The 16,998-nt window shown below is 53.2% G+C and overlaps 1 protein-coding gene across 1 annotated transcript in view; it reads right to left on the bottom strand.

The window, feature by feature from the left end:
* Window positions 1–16,898, bottom strand: part of Scube1 (signal peptide, CUB domain and EGF like domain containing 1) — a 105,454-nt gene extending 88,556 nt beyond the window's left edge. Inside the window, exons 1-3 of the mRNA XM_010634380.2 lie at window positions 16,691–16,898; window positions 14,266–14,397; window positions 265–393 (exon numbers count right to left, since the gene is read on the bottom strand). Of these exons, the coding sequence (XP_010632682.1) occupies window positions 265–393; window positions 14,266–14,397; window positions 16,691–16,898 (469 nt within the window). The remainder of the gene's footprint in view (window positions 1–264; window positions 394–14,265; window positions 14,398–16,690) is intronic.
* Window positions 16,899–16,998: the final 100 nt, after the last annotated feature.

Below are 16,998 nucleotides of genomic sequence, written 5' to 3'. Positions count from 1 at the left end.
GAAAAAAAAAAAAAAAAAAAAAAAAAAAAAAAGAGAGAGAGAGAGGCAGCAGAAAGAACCGAATGTGCTGGTATTACGATCTTGGATTTCCAGTCTCCAGAACAGAGAGAAAAAGAAACCCCTTGCCTAAACCATCCACTCTGCAGTATTTTGCTATGGCAGCTTGAGCAAAACCATACAGGGAGGCAGAGGAGGACAAGGCTCCTCACAGCCCCCAGCACCGAGAGCTACAGCTGTGCCCAGGGGCACCAAGGCGTCACTCACCAAGGCAGTTGTGTCCATCGTGAGCCAGCATGAAGCCGTCGAAGCAGGTGCACCTGTAGTTCCCTGGGATGTTGATGCACTCGTGCACACAGCCCCCGTTGTAGTAGTCGTTCTCACACTCATCAATGTCTGTAGAATGAGGCACACAAAAGGTGTCATGGAGGAGTCTGGGTTCCCTCTCCTGCCACTGCCAAAGCTATCAGGCTGTGGGCGACTGGGGGATACCTCAACAGCATCCAGGGAATGTCTCCCTACGGTAGGGTTACAAAAAGGAAGATCCTGGCTGGCAGCCAGGTGGCAGAGCAGGGCCTGTGTCGGGCATGTGTGGGGTGACTTCCAGTTCCTACCCGGGTGAAATAGGCAGGATTCTGGCTCTGCCTTTCTCGAAAGCCTCCCAGCACCAACATTATGTAGGGATCCTGTCTATAATCCCTGAAAACTGGCTGTCCTGAAGCAGGGGAAATTGAGTAAAATTAACTGTACGCATCACTTAAAATCTCTGGAACGAAAGAAAAGTCCCCTAACTCCCTCAAATAGTTTACTTCCACATGCAGCCTCTGACATCTGAATTTCAACTGCTCCAGCTTCCTTGTTAAAACAAAAGCTTCTGTTTCATAAACAATGGCCAATAGCCTTTGTAAAGGTCACCCCTTTTTGCTGTTATAAGTCTTTTTCAACATTTTCCATCAGAGGTCACAGGGCTATTAGTTCTGGAGTTCCACAGAATAGAAGAGGTGCACCTCAGATAAGAACAGAAACACATCCAGTTAACATTCACTGAGCTGCCTTATTAGCCCAAGCCCTGGTCACCAAGACTACGTGTCACTGGCCACTCAATCGCCACATAAAATCAGGATGAAGACACTATTATCATTTATCCAACTTTACAAAGACACGGAGGAAACACAGGCATAGGGTGGCTACAACTTTGCCAAAGCTCCCTTACCTAGGAAGTGGTAGAGAGAGATTCCGACAGCGCAGCCTGGCTTTGGATTCTCAACCCAGGACAGGCCTTTCAGGGAGGGCTTCCAGGGACAGGGAGAAGCAGTCATCCCTCTTCTAGGGATGGGGGTTTGACTTCCACACTCCCAAATACTCCCTGGCCTGACCCATCTCAACCTACATTTTAGCATGATTTCCACAGGCTTCAGAACGACCTCTGGCGGGAGGGAGAGGGAAGTGACGAGCAGCCGAACCGGAAGTAGAAGTTGTGCACTAAGCAGACACGGAACAGGAAATGACCCTCCTGAGGCAATCCAGCAGGAAGAAACAGTCCTTCCCTTACCCAATATGAGAGGGATTCTACAGTGGAGCTCTAGTTTGGAGAACAGGGATGGTACCAGCTGACAGCAAGAGGAGAGGACCCTGGAGGTGAGCCTGACTGCTTCCTCAATTGCCTGAGGAGCAGCCCCAGGAAGACCAGAGCTTCCTGCTGGTCCAGAAGGCAGAGCTACTGGGGCCAATTAACTTCCACAGTAGGGATTCCAGTCTGGAAAGCCGAAGCTGGCTCAGTGGGCAGTAAGCTCCCTCTGTGCCCTGGAGGTTACTACGCACCTCCCTGACACTTGCCTGCTGTAGACACCAGCTGTAGATGACTTCAGGGAAAGCAGCAGAAATGAACGTGAGAGGTACAGGGTCAGGGCTACTTGGCCAACTCCTGGCGTCCACCTTGCCAGTCACAGTGAGGGACCGACAAAGCATCCTAGGTCTCCAAAGTTCCACCAGACAGGAGCCTTTGCCCGAATGCCCTCAATGGCCACGCACATCAGCTGGAAAGCAGACTTGATTCTGTACCTCTTTTAATTGCTTTAACCCAGGTATTTAGTACCTTTAGTGATTGTAAATAACAACAAAAGAGGATGTAAGACTATGTTTATTGAAAGGATGCATAGATTTATAAAAACTGAGGGGTTCCGATGGCTCTCCAGTCTCCCTTTGCACCCCTGACTTTTGTACAGGGTCCCAGATATACCAATCCAATCACTCTTTCCCCCTGGACCTACGTAAGACCTCAAAGACAATATAACCCAACTTTAATTCACCAAGCTGCACTTCTCTGGGGTTCTCTATTGCATTAAATATGATTTTCCATCCACACTGTCCAGTCTAATCAGCTACCAGGGTAGTTCCCTGTATACTCAACATGGGTACAGGCTGCCAACTGGTCACGCATTTCCATTGTCATTGTCACGAGTGTCATCTCTGGTTGATCTCACCCAGCAGTCTAACCCACATAGCTCATGCCACTAGCAACGGTTACTGCTCTGCTGGTGGGAATTTGACTTATATTGGATGGTCAGACAAGGGGAAAGGACTTTTGTTTCCCACTTGGGTAAAAGCATTTTCTCTCACGTTGTACCTCAGAAGGAAGTGAGTCAATATCTACTCCTGAAACATACCCCGGCCCTTTTAAATCTCACAGGAACCCTCTCGAAACAGGTATTTTAACCCCATTTCTATGGGTGAGCAAACTAGGTAATTGCTCAAGGCTGCACAGTAGGTGGTACGGCAAGGATCAGAACAAAGGCCTTTCGTCTACAAAGCCCACATCCTTTCTCACATGTTAGAAGGTCCAACACATGCCAGTCATTGGGAAAATGCTTCACACGTTTTATTTTACCCTTAGGACATTTAAACAGAGTGCCAAGGGAGAGCCATCCAGCCATCCAGACGCCCATTCATTCTGTCCTCCCACTTATCCCCCACCCTTCCCCCATATACTCACGCACATGGGTGCGCGCTCGTCCATCTACCCAGGTAACTAGCTGGCTGACCAGGCATCCCTTTATCCACACAGCTCCCACTTGCCAACTACCCATTCGTCTATTTACTCTAACTGATCCTTCCAAATACCCACCCAAACATTCTTCCATTTTATCTATTTCTACTAAAAGAATCCATCTGACGTCCAGTTCGTTGGCCGCCCTTCCGTTTATCTAATCAGATAGGTGCCTACTGATTTAGTAAAACCCCACCCATGTATCCAAATATTCATGCATTGATCTATTCAGCCAGATGTCTATTCTTCCACTAATCTAAACATTCACTCATCCTCACATCTGATCAACCTTTCATCCATCCAAATTCCTAATCTCCCATCCATTGATCCAAATACCCACCCCGCTACCAAACACACACACGCACAGCAGAATCCAATCAACCATATACAAGCATGCAAATATCACATACGCCCAAACACCGATCCGCTCAATCATATTCCCAATGTTCAAAATTTCATCCGTTCACTTACCCACTTCTACTCACACACTTGCTCATTCCTTCAAACACGACCCATCCAAACAGCTTCAAAAGCATATAGAATAAGGTTTTCAAAAAGAATGAGACATTGGGCTGGGGATTTAGCTCGGTGGTTCGTTCTGCCGTCTGCTTCGCAAGTGCAAGGTCCCGAGTTTGATCCCGGGTACCAAAAACAAAGGCCAAACAAAAGAATAAGATATTAGGACAAAAAAGAGAAAGAAATGAAGGTTAACGAGCAAGACAAACTGGTGATGGTATCCGAAATATACTTGGTAATTCCAGCACAATTAAAAAAAGGTGGACCATAGATATGGCTGAGCTTCCTAGAAGCCAAAGCAAAGAAAGAAACACAATCCATTGCTGAGTCACTATATCTATAAAATGTAATTAAACCAGCCATTTTAATGGTAGCGAGAGGGCTGAGATTCCCCAGGCCTCCTCATAGGAGACTGTCTCATCCTCTGATAAGAAAGAATCACAAATCTCAACTTGCCTGGCACCCTTCCAGTTTATGCCTATTGTCTGTGTGTAACTACTTCTAGTCATTTTTTTCACTACTGGGCTGATAAACGATCAGACCACCGTACTGAAAGGCATACTGAAGTGATTGCTGGAAAAGCAATGAAATAATTTTTAGACCATTTTCCCTCTGACCCCCCATAAGGCAGGCCATAGTAGACAAAAACGTGGGAAGTTGTGCGGGAGGGTCACTGCTCACACCTCTCCCCTCAGTCCATCCCTAAAGAGAGCCCCAATATCCGAGCGTCTCTTAAATGACCGGTTCCTCTTCTGGCCTCTGTGGCAGCCAGCTTGACTTTCCTTCTCAGGATGGAGAAACCTGTCTCAAGTCAGAACTTCCCCGATTTCTCCTGCTTTTGTTTTTAAAGTCATGTGAACTTCTCCCTTTAATATATGGCAGAAATGCACAAACCAGCTTAAAAAAAACTCTTCGGATGAAAACCACCACCCAGAAGTCACCAACCCCTGGAAGAAAGCCCGTGGGACTCAGGACAACTAGCAGGTTCTGGTTTCTGTTTCAGGACCATGCCAGCTAGAGAGCTAGAGAAAGAGGGACAGGCAGATGGGGAGTGAGGGGGTCAAGGCGGGAGGGTGACGCTGGAACAGAGCTCTGGGTACTTTTTTTTTTTTTGGTACCTGGGATCAAACTCAGGACCTTGTGCTTGTGAGGCAAACGTGGTGCCACTGAGCTAAATCCCCGGCCCTCTGGATACTTATTCTTAAAGGACAGCTGGGGGCTGAGCTCCAGTCAAGAGCTGGTGTCCTTCTAAGAGAGGGGAAGTAGGATGCAGACACTCAGGAGAGAGGACACCCACGGACACCCAGGCAGCCAGCCGCATCCTCGGGGTGCACGGGGTGAGTATTGTTCCAAAGTACTCCGTGTTCTACAAAGTCATTAAGGAGAAAAGTAGGGACAGATGTCATCTCTGCACCTCCCTGAAGTGGTGGTAGAGACGGTCGGGGGGTGGTGACAGGAAGCATGAACAGGGTGGGACAAAAGGTGGGACCTGTGTTCCCACACCGCCCCACAGAGGGCTCCCCTAAGTCCCAGCAGCCAGCCTTGCCCTTCCATTCCTACTCCCAGATTCGATGTTTTCTTTTTTAAACAAAAACTCAATTTCCAACAGAAGGCAGCTTCCAACATCCAATAGAGCAGAGAAAAACAGCACAGGGAGCTAACTGCTCATTATGGGATTTTTAAAAGGTCACTCAGTCCCGCCTTCCATATATTAAAATGGTAGTGAGCACACACAATCCCACAGCTGTGGTTGTGGACCCCAAATGGGATGCTTCCCCCCCACTTAATCCAAAATTGATTCTAGCTGCCCTATAAAATACATATTTATTCCATGGTGTCTAGGTTCTAACGGATTCTTTTGCAGTGAATCAGAGCACCTTCTCATTGTATTTTAATACTGTTTTGGGGTGTTTTCTTGAAAACCAGGACTGCCCAAAGCCTTGAGATGAGGGTTTTTGAAGCACCGCACTCTTCACTCGCAGAGATCATTACTGAAAACGTCTTCTCATTTTCTCCCTGAAATTGGCATTTTCCTGGACATTCCTCTCGGACAGCAAGCCCCAGGGCTCTAACAAAGCCCTTCCTGCCAGGGTACGAGCACGTCCTCTCCTTTGTCTGGGGCTTTAGGGGAAGCAGCACACTCTTCAGATCAGACGACCATTCTGGGCGAGATGTATGGCTTAGGAAGTTGAGTCCTTACTGATGAATAAATCTTAATCCGGTTTGTTGGCTAATTGCGCTCTGGGGAAGGTAGTTTCTCTGCTGCCTGGCAGGAAGGATTAAGTCCCCAGTCTCCGGCGGCTGGGGTTAAACTCTGGGTTTGTAATGATTGAGTAACGAGCCCCGCTCTCTGAGGACCCCTGGCATCCATCGATCAGGTTTCCCTTCTGCCGAGACAATGCCAGAAGTGGGCCCAGCAGTTCATTATGGGGAAGGTCAGAGGTCATGCAAAACCAACACGAATCCACACACTTCCATTCCTAACTACACACAATGACCGTGGCTCAAGCCAGCAGGGCGGGGGGCGGAGGAGAGGTTCCCCCCAACCTACTTTGTGATCCAAGAAAACCATGGGGTTCCGGCTCCTTGGTGACAGCCCCCCCCGCACCGTGGCTTCGGGCTGCAGCACATCGAGTGTCTCCTGTACCTGGAGCTCCCTCCCAGCCCAAGAACCTTTGCTCTGCCGCACTGAGCTCCAGCATTTCCTTCCCCCGAAGCTTCCGCTGGTTTCTGGAAGACACAAGCTGTCACTGGGCTCTGGTTCCCTCCCCAACAGACCTCTCCTTACATTGCTTCTGTAAGTGTCCTTGGACGTTGCAGGCCCATGGGGACAAGAACAGTGTCCTGGCCTCGGAACCTGGCAGGGTGTTCAACCAAAATCTGCTGAAACCTGCCTAAACCAACCCAGGGTTGGAGCTCCGCCGACTGACCTTGTTTTACGTGAGGCAATACGCAGGCTTTGCACGTATGTCTTAATTTTATTAAAAAGTGTATGAGTATATGTTTGTAGTACATAGTGGTTACATTCGTTGTGGAAATTGGAACATGGCCATACTACATCTCAATTCTTTTTTACTTCCGCCCTGCATCTCCAGATCCCTTTCCCAATTTGCAAATGATCTATCTTCGCGATTCCTATATGACATCTTAATTTTAGGGCAAGTGACACTGAGACTCAGAGATGTGCCTGCCCCGCCCACGACCAGGCAGCTAATCCGAGGGGGTCCAGGAAGTGAGCCAGGCCATGTGCTTCCACGGGAATGCTGCCTCAGTGCCCGAGGGCCACAAAGTGTCTGATTCCACTTGTGTGAAGTCTCTAGAAGAGGCTGGGGCTACTGAGACAGGAAGGGGTCTGGTGGCTTTCCAGGGCCACAGGGCTGGAGGCTGCAGGCAGGGAGGGAGTAGAAGCTAAAGAGTTAGGAGTCTGTTTGGGAAGGATAAAAGACCCTAAAACTGACTGAGGTGACAAGCAATCCCGAATTCACTAAGAGGCACTGACTTGTGTCCTTTACATGGGTAAATTGTATGGGGTGTGGATTCTATCTCAGTGAAGCACCTTGTAAAACTTAGAAAACCAAGTCAGTGCTGCCGCCATTGCTCTTACTGCTGGCTGTGTCTGCATGGCTCTGCCAGATGCAGGGAAACCACAGGACACTCACTGTGTAGGGACCTCAATGTCACCTGCCTGGCCTGAGATCGTGCTGGGGTGTGGCTCCCGTAGCCAGAGGGGTGCCCCTATCATGCCAATCCGATACGGCTTTCTTCCTCGACAGCACTTGAACCCTTCCTAGAAGCCATTCCTGGGCTCTAGCCCTGGACTAAGACACGTCAGCAATCACTGGAGTGTCTCAGGTGACAGTGGGGAGGGGCGAAGGGACTCTGCCAGCCCTTGCCGAGGCTCTCATGGCTCCCTCGTGCCGAGCACAGGCAGGTCAGTTTCTCATCCTATTTGGGAAAAGGCAGGGAAGATGCCCCCCATGCCCAACCTGCGGGCTCTGAGTGCTGCTCTGCACCTAGCGGCAGGACAATCAGGAACATGCAGCATCCAGAAGACTGAGCCGCCCCTAGAAATGGTGAGCTGGAGCCCTAGAGCTCCTCTGACCCGCGGTCTTGGGCTCCATAAAGGGGAAACTGAGGCCCAAAAGAGGGCCACCAGAGGACTAACTTCATGAGGAATTCAGCACTTCCAGCTTGGGCTCCTCTCCTGCTCCACAGCCTCCCACCTCCACCCTGGCTGTAGCAGTCCCTGAGCTGGCCTGGTGCTGTTGGGTTTCATTCTCTCTCCGAATTCCCTGCTGGACTTTCTCTCAAACTGAAGAGAAAGAAGAAACTGAGGCTCCGAGAGATCACCAGTCATGGAATTGATAAAGCCAAAATTGAAATGCAAGCCGCTGGCTCCTGATTCTACCCTCCTAGCATGGAGGCGATGGCTCAGAGCTGCCCCACACATCAGCAAATGCAGGGATGCAGGGACAGGGTCCAAATCGTGAATCAGGTTACTGCCTGCCTTCTCTCCTTCTGTGCTGATGCTTCCTCAGACCAGGCCCCCAGGCTGGAGCCCATGGAGCCGCCAGCCTGGGAGGATGCCCAGAATGACCCGGACCCAGGCTCACCAGCTTCCTGTGAACAGAGCCTGGGCCACCCATGGACCCGCCAGGCCCAGGTCTCCTGTGGAGTTGGCAGTGGGAAGGGGCGGATGGCTGAGCCCCTGCAGCCGCCACCCTTCTGGCTCCCCTGAGCTCAGCCAGCATCAGATGCCACCAAGGAGCTGCTCATGATAGGAACCCAAGCTCAGACACCTGCCCCAGGCCACCCGGGGTTGGAACCCAGGTTTTCCGGGCTGCTCCTGGCTGGACAGGGAGAGAAGCACATCTCAGACACTCCAGAGGGAGGGGCCGTGATCAACTCCAGCAGCCGGTAGGAGCCCAGGCCAGAGGGTCCCAGCAGCCGGCTGGAGTCAGGCGCTCGCTCACAGGGCCGCAGCCCTGGTCCATCTGCAGGACCCCTTTAGAGCACGCTCTGAGACCCCCTGACCTGGGCTGCACAACAAGGCCCCGTCCTCTTTGTCTCAAGGCCGCTGGGGAGGCTGACATCCATTTCAGTAGCACTCAAAGGCCAGCAAGCCCACAGTTTATTTTCTTAGAAATAATGGTTTTTTTTGGTCAGCATTCCTCCGACGGAAAAACAAATATAGGCACTGTAATAAGAAGCGGCCAAGAGGGGCGAGAGGGCTCAGAGGACGGGGGACAGAGGGGCTTCTGACTGCGGAGCTGGGGACACGGGGGTAGGAGGCGGGGACAAAGGCCCCTAACCCTTGGAGAAACAGATTTAGAGAAAAAAACACCACTCAAGCACTGGGCACGGCGAGGTCCCTCTCCCCTACACCTCTGCTTGGTGCCGCTCAGCAGGGCAGGTGTGGCTCCGGGGGAGCGGATGGTCACAGCCCTCGCGGTCCTTACGGGGTCAGCAAGGCCTCGGACTCCTTGCTGCCCAGGGTGGCATCGGCGGTCAGGCTGGAAGGGGACAGAGACCCACTTCGATCTGTTCTCAGCCTGGCACCGATGACACCACCGCCAAAGAGCCCCCTAGAATCTTCCCCTCCTCTCTCTCCTTTGCCCCACTGTCCTTTATTTTAAATTTTGATTTATTTGCATTTTTTAGTGGTTTAATATGATCATGGTTTATCCAGCACACAACCTTTTCCCTTACCTGGCTCACGGTGGGTTGAAACAACCTCAAACAAAATCAAACCACATTATTTAAGGTCACACTGAAAAATGAATACGCAAACCTCACTGCTGTTTTTCCTCTCTCTGTGGCCCCCTGAGTCTTGTTGTTTCCACTCCCTGTGGGCTTCATCCTGTCTTTCCCAGTCTGTTCTCCCAATAACCAGGGAGGTCAAGGGCAGGAAACAGGGCTTGGCCCCCAGCCCCGCGCTTGGCAGGGCGGGTGGGCTGTGGGCATTCTGGATGCTCACCTGAATCAAGATGGGCAAATGGAGGCAGAAGGAGGTGGGTTCTAAGGACCCTTTGAGTGGCACAGACTCGGCCGCAGCACCGGGACCAGCTGCGGGCCACACTGCCTAATTGCTAGCAGATAACGACTTGGGATTTTAAGTCAACGTCCACTTGCTTCCTGCCCGCTGCTCTGCTGGACTTGAGTGCTTTCATCTCAGGCAGAACACAGGTTGGCGTGCGTAATTGCATGTTTTAAGACTGGAAGGAGAATTTCCCTCTACCGCTGCCCCCAGCCTGCCTCCTACTGCCTTTCCTGGCCTCCCCCAAAGCAGAATTTTATCTGGACTTCAATAAAGTGTGCAATAATGATGATGAAAATGATTTAATAAGGTCATGGACATTATTGCTCTCTAAGGCCAATTGGTTTTCAGTTTTTTTTCCTCTCTGATGTTAAACTAAATGGATCGCTGGGTATGCTATCAGGAGTTTCATTAAAATGCTTTAATAACATAGTCTGTAATCTACCTCCCTTCAGTGATTGACACGTAGGGCCCGGGGATATAAAATTCAGGAAGTGACTATTTACATTCATTACGTACATGCTAATTTTGTGATCTCGGATGCCCATAAGGTTGTCATTTTTTTTCCTTTCTACACACACATACAGAAAGGAAAGTAGTAATACATTTAATATACTGTGGCCAAAACAAAAACTTATTTCCCCTAAGAGTTTTAATTATAGCATTTTGGAAAAGGCCCGAGTTGGAACTTGCAAGTGCAACAAACCACTTGAATAAATGGTCTAAAAAATTAAGTACACATAGAAGGGGGTGATGCACGCTGCCGGTTCAGACTAAACAGTGATTAGCAAGAGGGTCTTAGTGATTTAAACAAGCCATTCGAGGGCGGTTTGCTCCTCGTTTGAGGCCTGGTCCTGATTATAAATGAGAGCTTTTAATTAAGATTAGCAAGGCCCAATTCAAGCTATAATTTGGTCCTTTTCCTTAGCAAATGTCTATGAAAACAAGGCAATTAAGGTTAAATGAGTTGAAGCATTTAAAGAGGATGAAATGCCCCCTCCTCACCCCAGCCTGGCCCTCCAGCAGAATAAGCACAAACAGGCCTGGCTAATGCAGACCAGGAGGTCAGCACATGTTGGCCCGGGCAGCTTCCAAAGACCATCCCCATGAGGCTGGGTGAACTAGGGATTCACAGCATTAGCCAAAGGAGAACAGACAGAGAAAAGGGCATGTGCAAAGGCCCTGGGGTAGGAAGGACCGGACAAATCTCAGGAACCAGGAAAAGACAGAGCTACTGGGACGAGGTTAGGGAGGGAAGGTTTAAAAAACAGCTCCAAGTGGGTGAGCTGAGCACTGGGCTAAGTCTGAGGGGGATCATCGCTAAGGTACAGGATAGGTGACACAATTCTAGCCCCTCATATTCTCAGGACCTATCTCAGATGACCTGGGGGCAGCAGAAAGGGGATAGGTAAGATAGGAAAGGGTCCCATGGCCTCCCCCATCACTCTATAGCTATGGAAACCCCTCTTCATGCCTTCAGGCACGCTGCTAGGGTCCTGCTGTGGCGGTGTGAGATTGGAATCCAGCCCTGCTGCCTGTCAGCTGGGCCACCTGGCTACAGACTGACCTCCAGGACCCAGTTTCCTCTGGCAAACTCTGCCACTGCGCCCAGCCTCCAGCAGTGTCACGTCATCACAAAATCTAGGCGGTGGGGCTCTGAGAAGGAGTGCACACAGGCAACTCACCTGCTGGGGAAGCAGGGAAGGCTTCCCCGAGGAGGGACCTTCGGGACGCCTCCACCCACCTTTTCCCTCCACTCCCTGCCGGATTTAGGGGAGCGGACGGAACAGGTCACAGGCCCTGCGCCGAGGGGCCCACATTCCAGGAGAAAGCCCAGGAAAAGCAGCACGATGGGCTAAAATGGAGGTAGGAACACGCCTGGAGAGGACGATAAACAGGGCCAGGCATCTGCCCGGTGCCCAGCGGAGTGTCTCTCAACTCCGGAGAGGCACGAGTGTACCCCAAGTTATTTCCAATTTAGCCAAGACGCAAATCATCGAAGAGAAACGGAGGTGCCCTCCGTCTCACTCAGAACGGTACCCAGTGTTCTGAGCCCCTCCGTCTGCCGCAGCCAGCCGCCCACAGGGCCAGACTTCCCAGACTCATGGAGGCCACAGCCACACAGCAAGAGGGTCCCCGAGCCACAGTAAGAAACCGTGCCCAGAATGGGGGTGGGCTGGGAGTTTTACTACCAGCAGGAGCTCCAAGGAGATCCAGTTAAGGGCTTCCCGTAACCTGGCCCCACATCCCGTGAAGAACTGTGGGGGGCTGGAAGCTCATCCAGCTGGGACCCCTCTGCATTCCTTGCAGCAGACAGCAGTCTTTGAACTCCGCAGGACAGGGAGCTTGGTCCCTCCAAATCCTAGCCCCTGCAGAGCCCCACACCAGCGCAAGGGCTGCACATGCAAGAGTCCAGGGAAAGAAAATGGGTTTCAGGTACCACAAAAGCGATTGCCTGGGCGGTGCGGTGACTGATGACTGATGTCTGCTGCGGGAGAAAGTGGCAGCGAATCTGACGTCTGCACGAGGGGAAGCTTCGAGTCCCATGAGTTTTTAATTGCATCTTCTGGGGAGGTGGCTCTGTGCGAATGGCACAGATGTCTGTCTCCGCGGGGATACGGGGTATGGATGTACACGGAGGGGCTGTAGAACCGCCTCACTCTACGGTCTGCCTCCCTTCCTGCCATTTTAGGTCCAGGGAATTGTCGGAAAAAGACAAAGCCTCACCCCATACTGAACAGAGTCGTGACAGCCAGTTTAGTGTGATCCACAGCAACATGAAACGAGGTCGGTACCACAATCACTGTCCTCAACACCGCACCAGCACCACCTTCTTTACCATCCATCGCAATCACCACCTTCATCAGCCCCCCGCCGACCTCCGTCTCTGTCAACGTCCTCTTCATCACCATCATCTTCAGCATCACGACCCCCCACACCAAAAACGGCATCATCATCAACATCACCGGCATCCTCATCATCAACATCTCCTTCACTACCATTTTCATCACCACAGTGACAGCAGCTAGTGCCCACGTAGCACAACTCACGCGCCAGGCTACGTCAACATGCTCTAAAGACATTAACCGAGGTCACCCTTCCACTCCATGAGGCAGGTACTAATAGTGTGGTCCATATCACAGATAAGCAAACAGCTGAGCGCCCTGCCTGGGTTACACAGGCAGGATCTAAACCCAAGCAGCCTGACTCCGAAGTCCGTGCTTTAATGCCTCTGCTCGATTGAATAAGGACTGTGTGTTCTCCTCTTGGGGACGGACAGCAGTGGCCACCTATGGATTCAGCGTGGAGAAATGGTCCCACTGCACTGGGGTGCTGCTCCCACCGTGGGCAAGACCGCCACCCTCTCAGTGTCCATGTGCCCACCTATAAACCAAGGAAGTGAACGTTATGCCAGCCCCGCATGTGGCCTGCCGGCTCCCGAGGGTCTTCGCAGTCCTCCAGGGAAGCCCTCTCAGAGCTGGGTACGTGCCCACAGCAGGCAGGGATCCAGGGGTGTCACACGCCCAGCACTTGGCCGCAGGGGGAGCCCTACGAAGGAGCCCGGTAAACAGTGTTGCCCCGACTCCTGCCCCTTGCATCCCCAGCAGGAGGGACTGGCTCCCGCCTTGTTTCCACACGTCACTTTCCTGACACATCTGACACTGAAGAAGGGAGCTGCCGGGGGCAGATAGAAGAAGGGGCTGTTAAGAGTGTAGCTGAGGGGAAACAGAAATCCTGGATTTTAGTTGCTGTGAAAGTTGGGGACCTCTCAAGGACAATGGGACCTCTCAGGAAAGTTCTGGATGAGTGACCCCACCCACGGCCACATCTCCCCTGAGGCCAACCTCTGTACCACATTTTTAGGGTCAGGATGACCACCCAGACCTACAGAGATGAATGTTTTCAAAGGCTCCACACCACTGTGGCTGCTTTTTTGGTGTGTGAGGTACTGGGAATCAAACAGAGTTTTTCCACTGAACTACATCCCCAGCCCCTTCCCCACTAAGTTATTTATTTTGATACAAGGTCTCATGAAGTCATTAAGTTGTCTAGGCAGGTCTCAAACTTGAAATCCTCCTGTCTCAGCCTCCCAGAGTGCTGGGATTTCTGGAGTGTGCCACCGTGCCCGGTGAGACTGCTCTTTTCTCTCTGACTTCTGCCTGCCAGTTTCTAATGCCAGGTGGTCAAATCAGCACTCCAGGTGCAGCAAGCGGAGGCCGGACAGACATACAGACAAATCCAGTATCTGTCCAAGCTCTGGAGCTGGCGACAGAAGACCTGAGCCAGCCTGACGGCTATGTCCAGCTCCTGCGCAGGTCTGTCAGGGGAAGCTACAGGCCATGTGGGGTGGTTTTGTTTGAAGTTAGGGATCCAGGGGGAGTGGATCGGCCCAAGCCTCTACCAACCCCCATATCCAGCTAGGGACAGATATACAAACATAGCATTTAAAGCCTCACCTCAGGTTCTTATAAAAAAAAAAACCAAAAATAACACACAAAAAAATCTAAAACTTGGGTGACAGTCACGCCTGTGACTTCCGCGCTCCGGGGAAGCAGTCTGTGTCCCAGAACAGCCTGCAGCCTCCCTAGAGAAGCAGGAGAGGCCCAGAGAAGCCGGTGCTGTCACCACCCATGGGCAGCTGCAGGCCGTGGGTGGCTGGGGCGCTCACCTTCACACTGCCTCCCTTCCCCCTTGTAGCCCGGCTTGCAGAGGCATTTGTAGGACTTTGGCGTGTTCTGGCAGATGGCGTCGATGTGGCAGTCATCCGTGCCCTCAGAGCACTCGTCCACGTCGGCTGCTCCTGGGGGTGGGGAGACGACAGGTGAGGTGTGGCCGGGAAGGACCAGAGGACGGCTGGACAGGGCAGTTCTCGCAGCCACCCTTGCTCTGATCACCGGGATAACCGATAATGACAGCCGTCACGCAACCATCTGGGCTGGAAGTGGCAACTGGCAGCACCCTTGGGGCAACCACTCTGGACCACTGCACTCCGACTCATTTGTTTCCACACAATGCTGATCCCGCGGGGTGTGGTTATTTTTCCCACTACAGAGATGGCAAAGTGAACTTCAGCAGAAGCCCCTCTGTGTTCTTGGCGCCCCGTGAACATCCTCCTCTGTTCTCGCTCAAGGATTTAGAGCCACAGGGATCCCTGGAGGAATTCAAATCCAGCCCCTCTGGGTTACAGATGGGGAGTGCTGAGCCGAGGCCTCTCCAGGAGGCTCCTGCAGGTGAGCTGAACCTGGAGACAGCGGCAGTACAAGGCTCCATCTGGCTTCCGCACCCCAGCCCGCAGAGGCCGGCAGCGGGACGGGCCCTCAACCGGGCCAACCCAGCACATCCGTGCTTCTGACCCCACCCTCTCTTTCCCTGCTTTCAGATCCCAGCTTCTAGGAACGGCTCTGTCAGAAGGGCCTTAGCAGCAATCCCAGCTCTCTTCTCAGGGTTCTGTGGAGGAACGGGCCCAGGTGTGCGCGGTACTGGTGGACAGAGGCTGGGCCCCACCACAGAACCAGTCACCCCGGAAGCCATGCTACTTCCACCCTGCTATGCGGATAACGTGGCAGACAGACAGAAGGGCCCAGGTGAGCAGTGCCAGGGCAGCGCCGGGGAGAGCCTGGAATCTCCTCATCCCTCTGGCCTCAGGTAAGACCACCTGGTCCCCACGAATGTCCCCTTGAATCCTTCCCCTGTCTGGCACCTGGGCGCTGAACCTGTGAAGGTGCCTCTCCCCCGACCCCCGTGCCTCCTCTTCCTCCCACCCAGCATTCAAGGCTCCAGCTCACCGTCCAGGGAAGAAAGTCACCAAAAGGAACACAGCACACGACTTCCCCACACACAGATGCACATACAGCACGCACCCCAGCGTCACTGGTCAGGGTGGCTGTATGTGCGGGGAGAGCTGTCCTCTACAGCTGCTTAAACCGTGAGGGAACCCCTGGAGCAGCGGCACCCGCGAGACCTGTGCAGGTCTGGCATTGACCCAGGGCTTGGGAATCAGTGGCCAGGGAGGACCAGTCTACATGCTTGGGGCAAGGGTGGGGTTGCTTCTGACAGAGGAGCAGCCAGCGTGTCTGATCACAGGCACAGCTCTTGCTGCTTCCTAAGGCTCAGTGCAGGGAATGGGGGTGGGGGGCAAGAACCTGCCTGGGGCTCTGCAGCCCCTTGGGCACCCCACTCCTAATCTCCCCCTCCACACCTGGGTGGAAGGGGTGTTGGCAAGGGGTGGGTAGGGCTGTCTGCCAACACGCCTCACAGACATGTCCTTAGTGGGGCGTGGGAAGGATTGGGAGACGCAGGTTCTCTGGCCTGGCCTGGGCTGGAGGTCCTCTGTGAGGGCAGCCTGGCCTTCTGTTACAGGCTTACTTTGACTGGTTTGCTTGTGCTGGGGAGGAGCTGCTAGGTTTCCACAGTCCCTGGGCTTTCACGGAAGGGAGAGGGGGGCAGGAGACAGAGCCACACACAGGGACACTTGCAGAAGTGAAGAACCCCAAAGCCTGGAAGAGACACCCACAGAACCAGGTGGGGAGACAGGCAGTGAGGCCACGCTTCTGGAAGATGCACTGGGGAGCAAAGCTCAGCTCCAACCCTGGAACAGTGGAAATGGCCTGGCACCCTTGCCTGGGCATGACTCCTAGGAACAAAACCAGATCCTGACTCCTCCACAACCCCAGGGACCCAGCTTCCCAGACAGGAGGGCACAGGCACCAGCGGGAGGCCCCTGACCCCTCCTAGGAGAAACAGGGAGGAGGCCTCCTGGGGAGAAGGAGAATGTGGCTTCACCTTTGACTTCCAGACAACCGGAGAGCCAAGGGGATGGGGCAGGAGGGGCAGAGTCCCTGTGAAATCCACGGGGCACCCCACACCGTCCCCGATGACAGCTCGCTGGTCCCTCCTGTCCCTTGCCCTCTCTGAGGTCCCCTTCTGTGCTCCTACTTGCTACCTTCCTGGGTCTGTCCGTCTCTCTCCCCACTCTTGTCTGACCGTCTGTTCATTCGCAGGCGTCCTTACCCTCTCTCTCCCTCCCCGCCCTGCACCGCCCCTGCGCCGCCCTCCCGGCCCTTCTGGTCTTTCCCGGGGTCTAGGGTTCCCACCTCTCCTCCTGTCTACCCGCGGCGCGGTCCACCCAAGCTCTTCCTCCCATCTGTCTGTCTCCTTCCCGCTGTCCAGTGCCTCGCTTTCTCCTCTGCTCTCCGGCGTTTCTACTCTCTTCCCTGCCCTCCGCGTCGGTCCTTCCCCGGCGTCTTCCTGCGTCCTTTTGTGTGCTCCCCAGCGCCTCCTTTTCGGTCCGCTGGTCCCCATCTCCCTCCCTCTTTCTTCCCCCTCCCCTCGCCTCCTCTGCCCCTCTCCAGCCTCCTCCCGCCCGCGTCCCTCTCCCCTGGGGGCAGCGCCCCTCGAGGCT

The sequence above is a fragment of the Fukomys damarensis genome, unplaced genomic scaffold (assembly GCF_012274545.1).
Source record: "Fukomys damarensis isolate Sample0158 unplaced genomic scaffold, DMR_v1.0_HiC HiC_scaffold_19, whole genome shotgun sequence".
NCBI classification, from domain to species: Eukaryota; Metazoa; Chordata; class Mammalia; order Rodentia; family Bathyergidae; genus Fukomys; species Fukomys damarensis.
The sequence above is the reverse complement of the archived record's forward strand: the minus strand, read 5'-3'. Positions and strand labels throughout refer to the sequence as shown.